Source organism: Lynx canadensis, chromosome C1 (assembly GCF_007474595.2).
Source record: "Lynx canadensis isolate LIC74 chromosome C1, mLynCan4.pri.v2, whole genome shotgun sequence".
Lineage (NCBI taxonomy): Eukaryota > Metazoa > Chordata > Mammalia > Carnivora > Felidae > Lynx > Lynx canadensis.
The window spans coordinates 155,054,648-155,073,601 of NC_044310.1; the positions used below are offsets into that span (position 1 = coordinate 155,054,648).

Sequence of the window (18,954 nt, forward strand, 5' to 3'; positions counted from 1 at the left end):
AGGGTATCTAGCAAAATTTGGAAGATAATTATTTGAATCATCATCTTATTATGCCATTATAGATCAACTAATTCTGGAATCACAGATGGCATGATTCCATAATACAAAATAGTAGTCATATTCTTTTTTTTCTGATTGCAGTTAGATAAATAAATTTAGCTAAATCCAGCCTTTATTGGACATCCAGTATAAAGGTGTCAATGCAAAATGCAAAGATGAATGACCTGACTTCTGTCCTCAAAGGCCTTATATTCTAGAGAGTAGAGGTAGACATTTAAAGTAATTATAATGTAAGGCAGAAAGACCTAGTTGATAAATATAATTACAAAAATGTCTGGCATTCAGTGATTCACAGATTATAATTTATTTATTTCATAAATAGTCTTTGGGTTCTTAGCAGCTTTAAATTGAATTAAATAAATGAGTCTTGGCCTAGAACTATTTTGTAGCAGTTGTGGGTAGATGAGGGAGTGAGAGCTAGAACTATAAAATTACAATTACCATAAAAGTATAGGGGATGTCCTCTGCAAGTACTGGAGAGACTGTCGTTCATTTTGAGTTGAGAAGATGGGGAGGGGAGAATTCCATGAAGTTTCTAAATGATATGGTATATTTGTTGAATCTGGAATGATCATGTCTCATATTTCCGTTCAACTTGATCACTGTCCATAACCTTCTCTCTGACATTCTACCTTATCTATACCTTCATTTCCACAGTGTATTACTGAATCTTCTGCTCTGACTCAGATTTTCATTTTTCCTTACAATCTTCCAAATTCCTCCATTTTGCCAGAGGTATCCCCATTTAATTGTAGATAATTTTTTCTACATCCTCATCTTAGATTTTGTTCACCTCCTTTCTTATCTAAAATCTGACTCTATCTTGAAGACAGTATCTCCCTTGGAATGTTCTCAAGTGTAAAGAGCTCTTTCTTCCCCACTCCATATTTCTCAGAGTAGAAAAATGGAATGACCAAGCATCTTTCATTTTTTTCCAATGCGATTTCCAGATGCTTCAAGTCAATTTTATAAAGAAAAAAAATAAATTTCCGTCCTGACACATTGTGGATCATGCCAATGAACTATGATACTATTGCCGACCATTTCTTGGTTCTATGATATTCCTCCCCCCTTATTCATATTCAATGGAGACTTTAGTACTTGGCTCACTGTCACCCTTTCCACCCCAACACTTACCATCCACAATTCATTGAAAGGCCAGTCTCTCGGTCTTTGACTTTCTTAACTGTAATCTCCATCACTTTACTTTAGTCACATGCAGCTATAGCTACATTCTGGACCCAGGATATTTCGCCTTCTGAGATTTCATATTCAAACAGCTTTCTCTCTGACTGTGATTTCCTCTCCTTTGAGATAGCTGATTCAGTAGCTCTGACTTTAATCCCAAAGGCCCCTTCTTTCCTTTCTTCTTACCTGTCTATCAATAGTTGAACTGCTTCTATTGCCAAATGAATAAGCTGAATTTTCTGGAATCACAATTGAGCAAATAGTTTGTCTACCTTTTCACTAGTGACTGTATAGAATAGTGCTTGACACAATAAATATCTAAATATTGTCTCTCATGGAGCTTATATTCCAGTACGTATCTTATGGGGAGGCAGACAAGAAACAAACTTTTCGCTGCTTAAAACATTTTTATCCTAGAATCTTTACTTGTCTACCCCTATTCAATATGTCTCTATTTAGATTTTGCTTCATCCAGGAAGTGTGACCTCTGACCTCTACTTATTGATAGGTACTCCCCTTTCTTGTGCTGCTGTAACACCACGTGCTTCTTTCCTTATCATAACCTTAATAGCACAACATTAAATATGTACTGTTTAATCACCTGAATCCCTTACTACATTGTAAACCGTGTGCCTACAGGGATTATGCCTTCCTTATTTACTACTGAATTCTTTGGGTATAGCATAATATCTATTCAAATATAATTGTTAAATAAAAGACTGAGATCCCCAAAGTAAGAGAAAACTGGTGACAAATTCATTAAAGCCTAACACTCTAGTATTGTGAAAGTTGTAAACAGTTTTGGAGATTAAAAAAAAAAATAGGGAACTTGAAAGTTTATTAAGACATAAAGCTCCTTCTAGACACATCCTAGAAAAATAATGTATGTGATATACTGAAGGGGTAATTAAGCATTTACCTGGTAACCTCTTAAGTGAAGTCTATGTATTAATTCACCAAGTATTTTTTAGTATCTTATAGCTGTCATGTGTACATGTATGAATGTAAAAATACAAGCCATTGCTATTGGAATAAAAAGGGTCTCTATCTGTTTTGCCTACTAAAAGACTATATCTTGGGACATATTTAGTATAAGAACTTGCCTGAATTAGTATTACTATAAAAGAAAATCTAACTAAACAAACTCTTACCTGTAATAGAGAAAATAACCACCATAAAATCAAAAATGTTCCATCCCATGGTGAAATAGTTACAACGAAAAGAGATGAGCTTCAGTACACATTCTCCCGTGTATACCATAACAAGAAATAAGGTAATCCAGTAGAGAGCAGTGTCCATTTCTGAACTCTGTTCATCACTTTGTATCATAATGGTCATTGCTTGGAAACAGATAAGAACCATAATGAAGACATTAAAAACTTGGCTTGTTACCAAGTCAAACATGAATCTTTGGAACTTGTTCTGTGTGTAAAAAAAAAAAAAAAAAAAAAAGGTGGGTGTAATAGCCTTATTAGTAGGATATATACATACACATATAGTCTTTACGTTTATAATTTACCTCCCAGCATAAACAGGAAAATAAGTGAGTACCTAAGTTTTTGTCAAACTAGAATTCTAATGTATAGTCAAAACAAACAAAAAGATCATCAAAACGTTGTTAAAGAACATATTTTTAAATTTTGTCAAAAGCATTTGTGGAGAATTTAACATTTTTTTAAATGTGTATTTATTTTTGAAAGAGAAAGAGAGAGAGAGAGAGAGAGACAGAGCATCAGCGGGGGAGGGGCAGGGAGAGAAACAGAAATGGAAGCAGGCACAGAGCCCCACCTGGGGCTTGAACCCATGAACCACAAGATCATGACCTGAACCAAAGTCAGGTTTGGTTAACCGACTGAGCCACCCAGGCACCCTGCATTTGTGAAGAATTTTAAAAACACATATTCATTTTAAAAAGAGAATGTATGAAATAAACTTTTTACGAAGCTTCGAAAACAAATCTAGATGTTTTCTTACTCTTGGGCGACGTATTATTTTTTGAGAGTCCTCATGCAACAGCCCCCTCAGTGCATGGTATTGTCTCTTCTGTTTCACTGTTATAAAGATATTTGAGCCTCCCTGGTAAAGAAATGAAAGAAAAAGATATTAAAATCACATGAATCTAAATTTCACCTTTTGTCAATATACATTTTGGAAAGCTTGGTAATTACTGATTTAACCTTTTATAAAGGTCTTAAAGGCAATGAACTAAATCACATTTAACCATGTCTGATTTCTGCACACAAATCCATACCGAGCACATGTAGAATATATGGTAATGACCGATATCAATGATCTTTTGGTGCACTTTCCTGTGGGTAGTCTACTCTTTTTTAACTTTTCAGTCTACTGAGGCCTACCTCATGTTAAGCAGAGACAAAGGAGAAACAGGGGGATAAATGGAAAGGTTTATCAAGAAAAACTGAACTCAAAAGCTAAGGAAAAATTGGTTTGTATCTTCTAATAACAGGAAAAAATATAATTGGGCATTTATGTGTTTTTATAAGTTCATATATTAATTTACTAAATAATACTTTCAAAAGATATTTTTTATACTATTAATCCAACAGCACTTTGTGCTTACTTCTTCATAGTACCTTTTAGAGCTTTTCATCTTTGTGTTCCTAGTACTAAGTATCTTATACAAAATATATAAAGTGAATAAGAGGTAAATGGTTAGCGTGTTAGTCTAGAAATTAGGAATTGTTACTGCCCTAAGTCAGGACTTAGTTACTTAAATTTGATAGGGGTCACCGGTTTGAAGCCCAGGAGCAAATCCTGGAATGTTATCCCACTGGATTGATCCCAAGAAGCTGAAGCTTCCAGTCAAATAGATATTTGATCACTGATCTTCTAATCCCATTTGATTAGTGGAGGCTGAGAGCAGTTTATCAGATGCTGCACATGACTAAACTTTGATGACATGGCTGAAAACAGAATTTCAAAACTAGACTATTCTTTTGATTTTTTAGAAGGCTTTCCTATACCTCTAGAAAGTAGGTCTCTGTGGTTAAAATAAGCAGATTTAAATGACTTTTGAGGCCTTTGCATTTGCAGAAGCCTTGAAGGCCTTTGTGTGGAGGTGGGATCAAATGGGTTTTTCAATTCTGTCTCTGAATTGTCCCTTACTGATTTCAAGCACTGCTATTTAGGACATGGGGTTAGGATTTAGGATACCCCCTACTTCTAGCAGAAAAAGCTACTGCACTGACAAAGATGTCTATGCTAGATATGACTCTGAAGGCTTTGAACATATCAGAGAGTAAAAAAGTGTAGCTTATTTTTCTTGAACTTCTTCACCTATTTGTGCAGATGTACCACAATATTACTTGTTGGTCAGCATGTCATTATTTACAAACATATATATATATAGAAACACCTGCAATTTTTAACCTTTTAACTTGTTTTTTATATTTCAATATATAAAACAATGTAAAGATGAACATTTTAGCAATCAATATGCAGGAACATCAAATTTTTTTAATAGATAAGCACCAAATAAAAATTACATTAAGCTGAATCCAAAACCAATTATTTGAAGCAGGACATTCTTATAAATGTGTTTTCTCAGGTATTAATGAACAAAGAATATTTATACTTATCTTTATTTTATGCTTGTTGAAATTAGCAATAATAACACCGATCAGCATACTCAAAGGAAGAAATAATCCAATAACAATAAAGCTGATAAAGTAACAAGACATGTAGATGTTGTCTTCAAAATTAGGTTGCTTATTTACCTAAAAGTTAAGTTAAAAAATAATCAAAATAAGACAGGGCATAGTGGATTTTTAGGGCAGTGAAAATATTCTGTATGATATTGTAATCATAGTTACATGTCAGTCATTACACAATTGTTCAAACCCATATAATGTACAACACCAAGTGAACCCTCAAATAAACTCTGGACTTTGGGAGAGTATGATCTGTCAATGTAGGTTCATCCTGGGTAAAAATGTACCATTCTGGTAAGTGATATCAATAATAGGCTATGCATGTGTGGGGTCAAGTGGGTATAGGGGAAATCTCTATGCTTTCCTCTCAATTTTGTTGTAAACCTAAAACTGCTCTAAAAAGTAAAGTCTTTAAAAATAAAAATAAATTAAAAAGTGAAAAATAAGCAAAATATTGATACTAACGCTTTAAAACATAAGATTTATAAAACAACTTACAACAGGAAAATCCAACAATTCTACGGAAGTAATATTTTCTCTTTGCTCGTTAGTGAAAGGATATCATTGCTTTGTTTATTTGGATTTTAAAATTTATTGCATTGTTTTAACCATTGTTATGAAGTCTGATAATCCTTCAAATGGGCTTATTGGGGTTCAACCACTGTACATAATCCTGGAAGGATTTCGTTTTCTGTGAAATGTTCAATTTGAAATGTATTTAATTTCTGTCTACTATAAGCATTCACTTTGATCATGTTATCTATTCTATTATTGTTGGTACCCTCTTCTTGAATTGTAAAAATAACTTTTCTTGAATTTTAACAATGGCTGTAAGATTATATTATACTTACACCAGTAGAATCAACTGCTGAATTCATAATGGTGATCCATCCATTAAATGTTGCCTGTAAAAATGGCATGTATTTAATTCTTATGGAAATCTTAAGCTTTGTTTCAAATAAAAAGTGAAACTCAATTTGTTATTAATACAGTAAAACATTTGATTACTAAGGCTGACCACATTTCAATATACCCTGTAATTGAGACCTTTATCATTTTCATTGTTGCATTTCTATTATCTGTTAACAACTATTTAACAACTATTTATTTTTACTTAGCTTAATTGTAGTAGTTTTACTGTAGTTGATAACAAAATGTTGTAAGATAGTATAAATAGAAAGAGAGAGAGAGAGAGAGAGGTAGATAGATAAATGACAAATAAATACACATTGCCCAAGTGTCATTGTTAGTGGTAACTGCTATTTATGTGCTTTTCTATCGGGGTGGTAAGACAAGAATGAATGATTTATCTCCTCACTTCTGTTAGATGGTGGATGACTGAGTAGCCATTCCTCATAGCACTGAGTAGAAACAAAACAGTAGTAACTTTAGTTGTACCAAAAATTGTGACCCTATTACCTTATCAGTGATGGTGGAAATAGGTTTGGCCAGTACCTGCCATCTCCCCCGTCAGTCCTACCTTCATCTTCACTTCCTTCTCCCAGGAAAGCAGGGTCTGCATTTCACTTTCATCTTTCCAAATGAGTCTAGTGTAGTATGTTGCATAACATGTATTTTAAATAATTGCTAAAATATGTTATAACCAACTCTAGTAATCATTCACATTTTGTTCATTCACATTTGTCCACACTATGTCCACCTATAATATGCACGGACATCTAAAAACACTGATAAAAAGTAAAAAACATCAAAAGTGAACTTACTACTTGAAGCAGTGAAAGGAAACCATTTCCAACATTATCAAAGTTCAGTTTTGCATTCTCCCATTGCATGGATTCATTAAACACAAGGCTTTCACACTGACTCTTATTCATGACTTCAGATATAGGAAACCTTTCTCCACTTGTTGGGTCAATGCATTCATAGAACGTGCCAGCAAATAAGTACACTCCTATGATGCTAAAAGCCAGCCAGATCATTAAGCAGACCAGAAACACATTCAAAGCAGGTAAAGTTGTTTTTATCAAAGCTCTCACAACCACCTGGCATATAAAAAACAAACAGGTAAACTTTAGGTAAGAAATGTGAAATCACTTTAGTTGAACTGGAAATACTAAATGTAATGTCATATTGAAATAACAAAAACAGGTCATCTCTAAAGATTCAATAGGCCAGCATGCCAGTATTTGAATTACCTAAATTATAAATTTCAATTAAAAATATACATTAAAAATCCAGATAGTCTCAAAGTAGTTGTACTAAAAAAATCATGAAAAAGCAACTGCGTTGATTAGTAAAATAATTATTTCACTGATTTAACACATTTATCAGTTTCCTGTATTGGGCCAGAAATGGGCAAGACAACTGAACCTGTGGGTATGTATGTGTACATATTATCTAGAAAGCATATAAAATGAGAAAGAAAGGCCTAGATCTAAGTCTGGGTGATTCTAACTTTAGGGAGGATTAACCTACAAAGCAGACACTGAAGTGGCAGGGGAAATACGAGGAGGACCAAGAGACTGTAGATCAATGAAATAAAGGCAAGAGACTATTTCAAGAAACACTGAATGGGCCTCTGCACCCTGCAGAGTCACAAACCTCCTCACTGCACCACTCTATGTCACTGGTGAGCCACTCCAGAGCAGGAAGTTTGGGAAATAAATCAAGCACTTGAATTTGATTAATAGTAATAGTCTGGAATCACCATCTCCATTTCCTCAACTCCCTTCTCTCTTGAATATTATAATCAGATTTTATTCTTATCACTCCACTATAGCTGTTATGGCAAATGTAAAGCATTTCCTATAACCAACAGAAATATTCATTCTTGGTACATATCTTTCCTTTAGCATTTACACTTTTGATTCGTTTCTACCAACCTCATTTCTCTCTCTCTCTCTCTCTCTCTCTCTCTCTCTCTCTCTCTCTCTCTCCCCCTCTCTCTTTTTGTGAAGACCACTGATTCTCTTTTCTACCATTCTAACCTTCCCTTCCCTTAGCCATTACTGGATGTTGTACTTTTTTGCTGATATCCCTCAGTTTTCTGGACTTGAATAAATATTTTAACTTTTAATTGTGCTTTCAGTAACACTTTATTCCTAAAACTAAGTCACAGATCCTTTGTTAGCACTTTGGATATTTTGAGAAGTCCACTGATGACTCTAATGAAAAAAATGCTATCTCCATCAGAAAATACACTTATGTAAGAATAAAAGTAGTAGATACTGTTGATACAAATATTTCAGTAGTAAGAGTACCCAGCCCCTGGAGTTTATTAAATGCATAAAACATTAATTTTGTAATCATGTGGTTTCCTTATATATTCAATGGTATGTTTTCAGAACTCAATCAACTACAGAACTTCCAGAGGTTGAGATGAAGCTTAAAGATCTGGATCTGCAATAGAGCAGAATAGAGTCCAGAAATAAACCCATGATGACATGGTCAATTAATCTACAACAAAGGAAGAAAGAATATATGGTGGGAAAAGACAGTCTTCAATAAATGGTGCTGGGAAAACTGAGCAGCCACATGCAGAAGAATGAATTTGGACCACGTTTTTATACCATGCACAAAAATAAACTCACAATGGATTAAAGACCTGATTATGAGTCCTGAAGCCATAAAAATCCTAGAAAAAACTATAGGTAGTAATCTCTTTGTTGTTAGCCTTAACAACATTTTCTCTTCATTTTCTGTCTCTTCAGACAAAGAAAACAAAGGCAAAAATAAACTATTACTGGATTACACAAAAAATAAAAAACTTTTGCACAGTGAAGGAAACCATCAGCAAAATCAACAGGCAGCCTCCTGAATATGAGAGAATATTTACAAATGATATATCTGATAAAGGGTTAGTTAATATACAAAATATATAAAGAACTTATACATCTTAACATAAAAAAAACCATAAGCAATCCAATTAAAAAATTGGACCTCAATAGGCAAAGACATTCAGAAGGCTAACATATGAAAAGAGATTCAACATCACTAATCATTGGGGTAATGCAAACGGAAACCACAATGAGATACCACCTTACACCTGGCAGAATGGCTAGTATCAAAATGATAAGAAATAACAAGTGCTGGTGAAGATGTGGGGTGGGGAAACCCTTATTCACTGTTGGTGGGAATGTAAATTTGTGTAGCAACTATAGAAAATTGTATGGAGGTTCCTCAAAAAATTAAAAATAGAAATAGTACATAATTCAATAATTCTACTTCTGGATATTTACCCAAAGAAAATGAAAACACTAATATGAAAGTATATATGCATTTCTATGCTTACTGCAGCATTGTTTACAATAGCCAAGATATGGAAGCAACCTAAGTATCTATGAACAGATGAATGGATAAAGAAGATGCTGTATATATAAACAATGGGCTATTACTCAGCCATAAAAATGAATGAGATCTTGCTATTAGCAACCACATGGATGGGCTTTGAGAGTATTGTGCTAAAAGCAATAAGTCAGACAGAGAAAGACAGATACCATATGGTTTCACCTATATGTGGAATTTAAAAATAAAACAAGTGAACAAACAAAACAAAACAGAACAGACTCATCTATACAGGAAACAAACTAGTGGTTGTCAGAGTGGAGAGGGGTTGGCAGTGGGTGGAGGGGATTAAGAGGTACAAACTTCGAGGAGGGGAAGATGGCGGCGTAGGAGGACGCTGGGCTCACCGCGCGTCCTGCTGATCACTTAGATTCCACCTACACCTGCCTAAATAACCCAGAAAACCACCAGAGGATTAGCAGAACGGAGTCGCCAGACCCAAGTGCAGATGAGAGGCCCACGGAAGAGGGTAGGAAGGGTGGCGAGGCGGTGCGCGCTCCACAGACTGGCGGGAGGGAGCCGGGGCGGAGGGGCGGCTCGCCGGCCAAGCAGAGTCCCCGAGTCTGGCTTGCAAAAGCGGAGGGGCCTGACGGACTGTGTTCCGAAAGCAAGCGCGACTTAGCATCTGGGAGGTTATAAGTTAACAGCTCTGCTCAGAAAGCGGGAAGGCTGGAGGACAAAGGGAGGGAGAGCTGCGGAGCCCCCAGACGACAGAGCTCAGTTTGGTGGGGAACAAAGGCGCTCGCCAGCGCCATCTCCCCCGCCCATCCCCCAGCCAAAATCCCAAAGGGAACCGGTTCCTGCCAGGGAAATTGCTCGCTCCGCACAAACACCCAACTCTGTGCTTCTGCGGAGCCAAACCTCTGGCAGCAGATCTGACTCCCTCCGGCTGCCACAGGGCCCCTCCTGAAGTGGATCACCTAAGGAGAAGCGAGCTAAGCCTGCCCCTCCTGACCCTGTGCACCTTGCCTACCCACCCCAGCTAATACGACAGATCCCCAGCATCACAAGCCTGGCATTGTGCAAGTAGCCCAGACGGGCCACGCCACCCCACAGTGAATCCTGCCCCTAGGAGAGGGGAAGAGAAGGCACACACCAGTCTGACTGTGGCCCCAGCAGTGGGCTGGGGGCAGACATCAGGACTGACTGCGGCCCCGCCCACCAACTCCAGTTATACACCACAGCACAGGGGAAGTGCCCTGCAGGTCCTCACCACACCAGGGACTATCCAAAATGGCCAAGCGGAAGAATTCCCCTCAGAAGAATCTCCAGGAAATAACAACAGCTAATGAGCTGATCAAAAAGGATTTAAATAATATAACAGAAAGTGAATTTAGAATAATAGTCATAAAATTAATCGCTGGGCTGGAAAACAGTATACAGGACAGCAGAGAATCTCTTGCTACAGAGATCAAGGGACTAAGGAACAGTCACGAAGAGCTGAAAAACGCTTTAAATGAAATGCAAAACAAAATGCAAACCACCACGGCTCGGATGGAAGAGGCAGAGGAGAGAATAGGTGAACTAGAAGATAAAGTTATGGAAAAAGAGGAAGCTGAGAAAAAGAGAGATAAAAAAATCCAGGAGTATGAGGGGAAAATTAGAGAACTAAGTGATACACTAAAAAGAAATAATATACGCATAATTGGTATCCCAGAGGAGGAAGAGAGAGGGAAAGGTGCTGAAGGGGTACTTGAAGAAATAATAGCTGAGAACTTCCCTGAACTGGGGAAGGAAAAAGGCATTGAAATCCAAGAGGCACAGAGAACTCCCTTCAGACGTAACTTGAATCGATCTTCTGCACGACATATCATAGTGAAACTGGCAAAATACAAGGATAAAGAGAAAATTCTGAAAGCAGCAAGGGGTAAACGTGCTCTCACATATAAAGGGAGACCTATAAGACTCGTGACTGATCTCTCTTTTGAAACTTGGCAGGCCAGAAAGAATTGGCACGAGATTTTCAGTGTGCTAGACAGAAAAAATATGCAGCCGAGAATCCTTTATCCAGCAAGTCTGTCATTTAGAATAGAAGGAGAGATAAAGGTCTTCCCAAACAAACAAAAACTGAAGGAATTTGTCACCACTAAACCAGCCCTACAAGAGATCCTAAGGGGGACCCTGTGAGACAAAGTACCAGAGACATCACTACAAGCATAAAACATACAGACATCACAATGACTCTAAACCCGTATCTTTCTATAATAACACTGAATGTAAATGGATTAAATGCGCCAACCAAAAGACATAGGGTATCAGAATGGATAAAAAAACAAGACCCATCTATTTGCTGTCTACAAGAGACTCATTTTAGACCTGAGGACACCTTTAGATTCAGAGTGAGGGGATGGAGAACTATTTATCATGCTACTGGAAGCCAAAAGAAAGCTGGAGTAGCCATACTTATATCAGACAAACTAGACTTTAAATTAAAGGCTGTAACAAGAGATGAAGAAGGGCATTATATAATAATTACAGGGTCTATCCATCAGGAAGAGCTAACAATTATAAATGACTATGCACCAAATACCGGAGCCCCCAAATATATAAAACAATTACTCATAAACATAAGCAATCTTATTGATAAGAATGTGGTAATTGCTGGGGACTTTAACACCCCACTTACAGAAATGGATAGATCATCTAGACACATGGTCAATAAAGAAACAAGGGCCCTGAATGATACATTGGATCAGATGGACTTGACAGATATATTTAGAACTCTGCATCCCAAGGCAACAGAATATACTTTCTTCTCGAGTGCACACGGAACATTCTCCAAGATAGATCACATACTGGGTCACAAAACAGCCCTTCATAAGTTTACAAGAATTGAAATGATACCATGCATACTTTCAGACCACAATGCTATGAAGCTTGAAATCAACCACAGGAAAAAGTCTGGAAAACCTCCAAAAGCATGGAGGTTAAAGAACACCCTACTAACGAATGAGTGGGTCAACCAGGAAATTAGAGAAGAAATCAAAAAATATATGGAAACAAACGAAAATGAAAATACAACAATCCAAACGCTTTGGGACGCAGCGAAGGCAGTCCTGAGAGGAAAATACATTGCAATCCAGGCCTATCTCAAGAAACAAGAAAAATCCCAAATACAAAATCTAACAGCACACCTAAAGGAAATTGAAGCAGAACAGCAAAGGCAGCCTAAACCCAGCAGAAGAAGAGAAATAATAAAGATCAGAGCAGAAATAAACAATATAGAATCTAAAAAAACTGTAGAGCAGATCAACGAAACCAAGAGTTGGTTTTTTGAAAAAATAAACAAAATTGACAAACCTCTAGCCAGGCTTCTCAAAAAGAAAAGGGAGATGACCCAAATAGATAAAATCATGAATGAAAATGGAATTATTACAACCAATCCCTCAGAGATACAAACAATTATCAGGGAATACTATGAAAAATTATATGCCAACAAATTGGACAACCTGGAAGAAATGGACAAATTCCTCAACACCCACACTCTTCCAAAACTCAATCAGGAGGAAATAGAAAGCTTGAACAGACCCATAACCAGCAAAGAAATTGAATCGGTTATCAAAAATCTCCCAAGAAATAAGAGTCCAGGACCAGATGGCTTCCCAGGGGAGTTCTACCAGACGTTTAAAGCAGAGATAATACCTATCCTTCTCAAGCTATTCCAAGAAATAGAAAGGGAAGGAAAACTTCCAGACTCATTCTATGAAGCCAGTATTACTTTGATTCCTAAACCAGACAGAGACCCAGTAAAAAAAGAGAACTACAGGCCAATATCCCTGATGAATATGGATGCAAAAATTCTCAATAAGATACTAGCAAATCGAATTCAACGGCATATAAAAAGAATTATTCACTATGATCAAGTGGGATTCATTCCTGGGATGCAGGGCTGGTTCAACATTCGCAAATCAATCAACGTGATACATCACATTAACAAAAAAAAAGAGAAGGACCATATGATCCTGTCAATCGATGCAGAAAAGGCCTTTGACAAAATCCAGCACCCTTTCTTAATAAAAACCCTTGAGAAAGTCGGGATAGAAGGAACACACTTAAAGATCATAAAAGCCATTTATGAAAAGCCCACAGCTAACATCATCCTCAACGGGGAAAAACTGAGAGCTTTTTCCCTGAGATCAGGAACACGACAGGGATGCCCACTCTCACCGCTGTTGTTTAACATAGTGCTGGAAGTTCTAGCATCAGCAATCAGACAACAAAAGGAAATCAAAGGCATCAAAATTGGCAAAGATGAAGTCAAGCTTTCGCTTTTTGCAGATGACATGATATTATACATGGAAAATCCGATAGACTCCACCAAAAGTCTGCTAGAACTGATACATGAATTCAGCAAAGTCGCAGGATACAAAATCAATGTACAGAAATCAGTTGCATTCTTATACACTAACAATGAAGCAACAGAAAGACAAATAAAGAAACTGATCCCACTCACAATTGCACCAAGAAGCATAAAATACCTAGGAATAAATCTAACCAAAGATGTAAAGGATCTGTATGCTGAAAACTATAGAAAGCTTATGAAGGTAATTGAAGAAGATTTAAAGAAATGGAAAGACATTCCCTGCTCATGGATTGGAAAAATAAATATTGTCAAAATGTCAATACTATCCAAAGCTATCTACACATTCAATGCAATCCCAATCAAAATTGCACCAGCATTCTTCTCGAAACTAGAACAAGCAATCCTAAAATTCATACGGAACCACAAAAGGCCCCAAATAGCCAAAGGAATTTTGAAGAAGAAGACCAAAGCAGGAGGCATCACAATCCCAGACTTTAGCCTCTACTACAAAGCTGTCATCATCAAGACAGCATGGTATTGGCACAAAAACAGACACACAGACCAATGGAATAGAATAGAAACCCCAGAACTAGACCCACAAACGTATGGCCAACTCATCTTTGACAAAGCAGGAAAGAACATCCAATGGAAAAAAGACAGCCTCTTTAACAAATGGTGCTGGGAGAACTGGACAGCAACATGCAGAAGGTTGAAACTAGACCACTTTCTCACACCATTTCAAAAATAAACTCAAAATGGATAAAGGACCTAAATGTGAGACAGGAAACCATCAAAACCTTAGAGGAGAAAGCAGGAAAAGACCTCTCTGACCTCAGCCGTAGCAATCTCTTACTCGACACATCCCCAAAGGCAAGGGAATTAAAAGCAAAAGTGAATTACTGGGACCTTATGAAGATAAAAAGCTTCTGCACAGCAAAGGAAACAACCAACAAAACTAAAAGGCAACCAACGGAATGGGAAAAGATATTTGCAAATGACATATCGGACAAAGGGCTAGTATCTAAAATCTATAAAGAGCTCACCAAACTCCACACCCGAAAAACAAATAACCCAGTGAAGAAATGGGCAGAAAACATGAATAGACACTTCTCTAAAGAAGACATCCAGATGGCCAACAGGCACATGAAAAGATGTTCAGCGTCGCTCCTTATCAGGGAAATACAAATCAAAACCACACTCAGGTATCACCTCACGCCAGTCAGAGTGGCCAAAATGAACAAATCAGGAGACTATGGATGCTGGAGAGGATGTGGAGAAACGGGAACCCTCTTGCACTGTTGGTGGGAATGCAAATTGGTGCAGCCGCTCTGGAAAGCAGTGTGGAGGTTCCTCAGAAAATTAAAAATAGACCTACCCTATGACCCAGCAATAGCACTGCTAGGAATTTATCCAAGGGATACAGGAGTACCGATGCATAGGGGCACTTGTACCCCAATGTTCATAGCAGCACTCTCAACAATAGCCAAATTATGGAAAGAGCCTAAATGTCCATCAACTGATGAATGGATAAAGAATTGTGGTATATATACACAATGGAATACTACGTGGCAATGAGAAAAAATGAAATATGGCCTTTTGTAGCAACGTGGATTGAACTGGAGAATGTAATGCTAAGTGAAATAAGCCATACAGGGAAAGACAGATACCATATGGTTTCACTCTTATGTGGATCCTGAGAAACTTAACAGGAACCCATGGGGGAGGGGAAGGAAAAAAAAAAAAAAAAAGAGGTTAGAGTGGGAGAGAGCCAAAGCATAAGAGACTGTTAAAAACTGAGAACAAACTGAGGGTTGATAGGGGGTGGGAGGGAGGGGAGGGTGGGTGATGGGTATTGAGGAGGGCACCTTTTGGGATGAGCACTGGGTGTTGTATGGAAACCAATTTGTCAATAAATTTCATATATATAAAAAAAAAAGATATATTTACTTTTTAAATTTTGGTTTTTTTCATAGTTTTCAAAATTAAATTTCATTAAATTTTGTTTGTTTTCATAATTTTAGATCCCTAGACTCATACCATATCAGAGCTGAATATCTTTTTAAGGCAATAAATCAGTTTGAAAGCTGGAGAAAAAAAAAAAAAAAAGAGGTACAAACTTCTAGTTATAGTAAGAATATTTCTTCCCCAACACCAGCAATGCATTTCGGGAATAGGTCGATCAGGACTAATTCCTGTTATAACGAGTTGATCACAGATTCATATGAAGTATAAAAATATTACTATCAGTCATGTACTTACATATATATTAAAGTATAATTAATGTACTTAATACACGTATTTATGTATGCATATGTGTATATATAAATATCATATAAAGATTATGCTATTAAAATTTCTGAAACATATTTTTTGGTTTAAAATACTTTAAATTACTTATATTTCTATTTGTTTATAATAATCATCTATAATTATCTAAATTTTGAGATTAAAACATGTATCCATGTTTTTGCCAAGTGAAAAGATCTTAAGTGTTATGGTTTATTAATATATGGCAGTTTTAATGTAATATATAATATATGAACTATAAGAAAAATACACATCAAACATAAATAATTTTCTTACTGGAGCCTACCTACACTGAATATGTGATATTCTATAATATTATTCAAGTAGGCAAATTAATGATAAATAATCTATATAAATAAAAAATTCAAGAAAACAGATGTATGGTTATGAAATAAAAGATAAAACTAGACTTTTTTTCCCATTTCTGCACATAGCTGATGACTGTATTTTACATAATTATACTATTTGTGGTGGCCATAAATTGCTCCATTAGGTCGAGCCATTTGGGGTGGGTTTCCATTGTAGGCACAAAAGATTGAACACTGGTTGTTTTATGTGGCTTTACCTGTTAGCTTCCCTCACATTGTTCAAAAGAGGTTTAACGTGACAGCGAGGGAGAGATGACAAGAATTCATAATTTGTGATGCGTGACTTGAAAACATTAATTTATTTTAAAATTCAAACTTTTATTCAGTATAATTACTTAGCGTGTACGATATTCCTATAATTTTAAGCATCTAGGTGATCAAAGTTTCATTTTGTCAGTTATATTTTTAACATTGAGATAATTGTATTAATACTCATAGACACCCAAGTGGGCTACAATAGTACTAGTTTTTAAATTTTTATATTATTTCTCTCAACTATTAGGGTTTTTTTTCTTATCTTTATGATTTTTCATATCTTATGAGCAGGAAAGTCCTAAAATCTTAATAAGCATAACTCATATACCTTTCTTCTATATTTGTAATTTGTGGAATATAAGGTTTTTGCATTAGTATTGTTAAAGATGCAAATGAGAAGACTATAAAGTTTTTAATTTATAGAAATTTATTAATCCTAAATAAAAACCTACATATTAGTTTAGACACTTTTTTCTTACCTTCATTCTTTCAAATTGAGATAGAACTCTGAGTGCCCGGAGGAATTTAACAGAAATTAGTGGTTTGAATTCTTCCCGAGATTTGCCTATTAAGCTAAGACAAAACACCTAAATATATTTAAGAAAAAAAAGAGTGAATAGGGTTTATTTTAACTTTAATCAAAACAATCTGCAAAATAAACTTTGCACTTATTTAAAAATGATAAACAGTCAAAGCTTCCCAAGAAATATGCAAAGATGTAAAATATATTTCAATATATCTTAACAATGACTTAAAGAAAAGTATAAGAAAATAACCTTGTGTTAAAGTTACTTTAAAAGAGATAAAGATAAGACAAAAACATTTTCTGTTAGTAGGAATATATATATTATTGAAATAAAAAAATTTGTATATTTGACATTCTTTATGATCAAGGGTTAATATTTACATCCATTTTTTGTTTGAAAATAGATTAATAATCAGTTTCATGATTATTTTCCATACAGTAATAGTATATCATGTATTCATAAAAACAAAATTTGAAATATATTTACATGTGAATTCATATATAAATATGGTTAACACAATATACAAAATAGTATTTCAGAGAAGAGGCATCAAAGAGTATATGAACATTGTTAAGTTTAAGTACAAATTATAGAAATGTGTACAAAGATACCAAGGTGATTTCTTAAAGCAAACATATGCATAAAGATCATTCAGGGTTAATAAATGTTAACAGAGATTGAGCAAGGTGATGGAGTTACAACTAACTTTTATAGTACCTTCATATTTTATGTATTTTCAAGCAACATAAGTGAAAATTTGTTCTTTTTTATCCTATACTAAGAGATGGCCTTAACGTGAACTTTGGAGTAAACATATGATTTATGTAAGTGTCACGGGTTGTGTACACCTAAGAACAATGACTAGGAAACAGGAAGGTGGGTTGCAGATATAGTGTGATTTTTGTTGGAGGAGAAGGTTAATTTGCAATAATTTATTTAGAAGACAGAGATCAGATACTGTAAGTCATTATTCATACAGTGAGAAGCTTCAGTCAATCATTGCTTATAGAATAGGAACCATTTGTTCATTCAACAAAAATTACTGAGTACCTACTATGATACATGAGTTGTTCTAAGCATTAGGGATAAGAAGAGAACCACATTGGGAAAGCATTTCTTCCCCAAAGGAGCTAACCTTTCAAAGGGGAAGACAAACAATCACAATGAATAAACAATGAATATCAATTAATATATAATATTAATAGGTGCTATAGAGATGAAGAGTGCAGAGAAAGGAAAAAGGAGCATTGTAGTAGTTGCAGTTTTAAATACGGTGGCGGGGAAAGACCCAATTTCTGCATTCTTATTTGAGTAGACATAAATGAGGTGAGCCAGCAAAAGTTCCAGGTGGAAGGAAAAATAACTGCAAAGGCACTAAGATGGAAGGAATCTCGGCATATGGGAGATCTTCAGGAAGGTCAGTGCAGGTGGAGCAGTCTATAAATTGGGATAATGGAAACGGAAAGTAATAGGAGACAAGACCGATCATGGAGAAACTTGTAGGCTTTGATGGCAGAGAATGTAGCTTTTTACTCAGAGCGACATGAGATGCTTATTGGAGAGTTTCAAGAAGAAAAGAGACCTGGACTGACTTCTGTTTTACAGCAGTAAAATGTATGTGGCTGCAATGTGGAGCTTAGAAGGAAGGTGTGCAGTGGCAGGGGCAGAGATCTGCACTGGAAATCCAACTGAGAATCTTCAGCAGCTTGGATCACAGTGGTAATGGTGAAGGTTATGGTAAGTCGTCTGTTTTGAATATATGATTTAAACATCAAGCCAACAGAATTTAAATATTTCAGGATGTCTATCCCATTAGTAGTGGGTTCATACGTGGTCATTAGAATAATCTAGGGGTGAAATGTTGAACTTTAAAATTTTTAGGTTGAGAGGAAAAGGACAAATGTTAAGTATTACAAATGAAGAAATAGGGGATTTTGGTGACTAAAAATGTACAAAGAGAGGAAAAAGGT

At 35.9% G+C, this 18,954-nt stretch overlaps 1 protein-coding gene across 3 annotated transcripts in view; it reads right to left on the reverse strand.

The window, feature by feature from the left end:
- SCN7A (sodium voltage-gated channel alpha subunit 7) overlaps nt 1-18,954 on the reverse strand; it is an 84,010-nt gene that overhangs the window by 1,887 nt on the left and 63,169 nt on the right. For 2 of the 3 annotated variants that reach the window (XM_030326262.1, XM_030326264.1), the window contains 6 exons: nt 16,937-17,044; nt 6,644-6,922; nt 5,771-5,824; nt 4,848-4,985; nt 3,223-3,327; nt 2,400-2,670 (listed from right to left, as the gene is read on the reverse strand). In XM_030326262.1, coding sequence (XP_030182122.1) covers nt 2,400-2,670; nt 3,223-3,327; nt 4,848-4,985; nt 5,771-5,824; nt 6,644-6,922; nt 16,937-17,044 — 955 coding nt within the window. Of the gene's footprint in view, nt 1-501; nt 596-2,399; nt 2,671-3,222; nt 3,328-4,847; nt 4,986-5,770; nt 5,825-6,643; nt 6,923-16,936; nt 17,045-18,954 lie in introns of all 3 variants that reach the window. The other variant, XM_030326265.1, reaches the window with a different exon arrangement.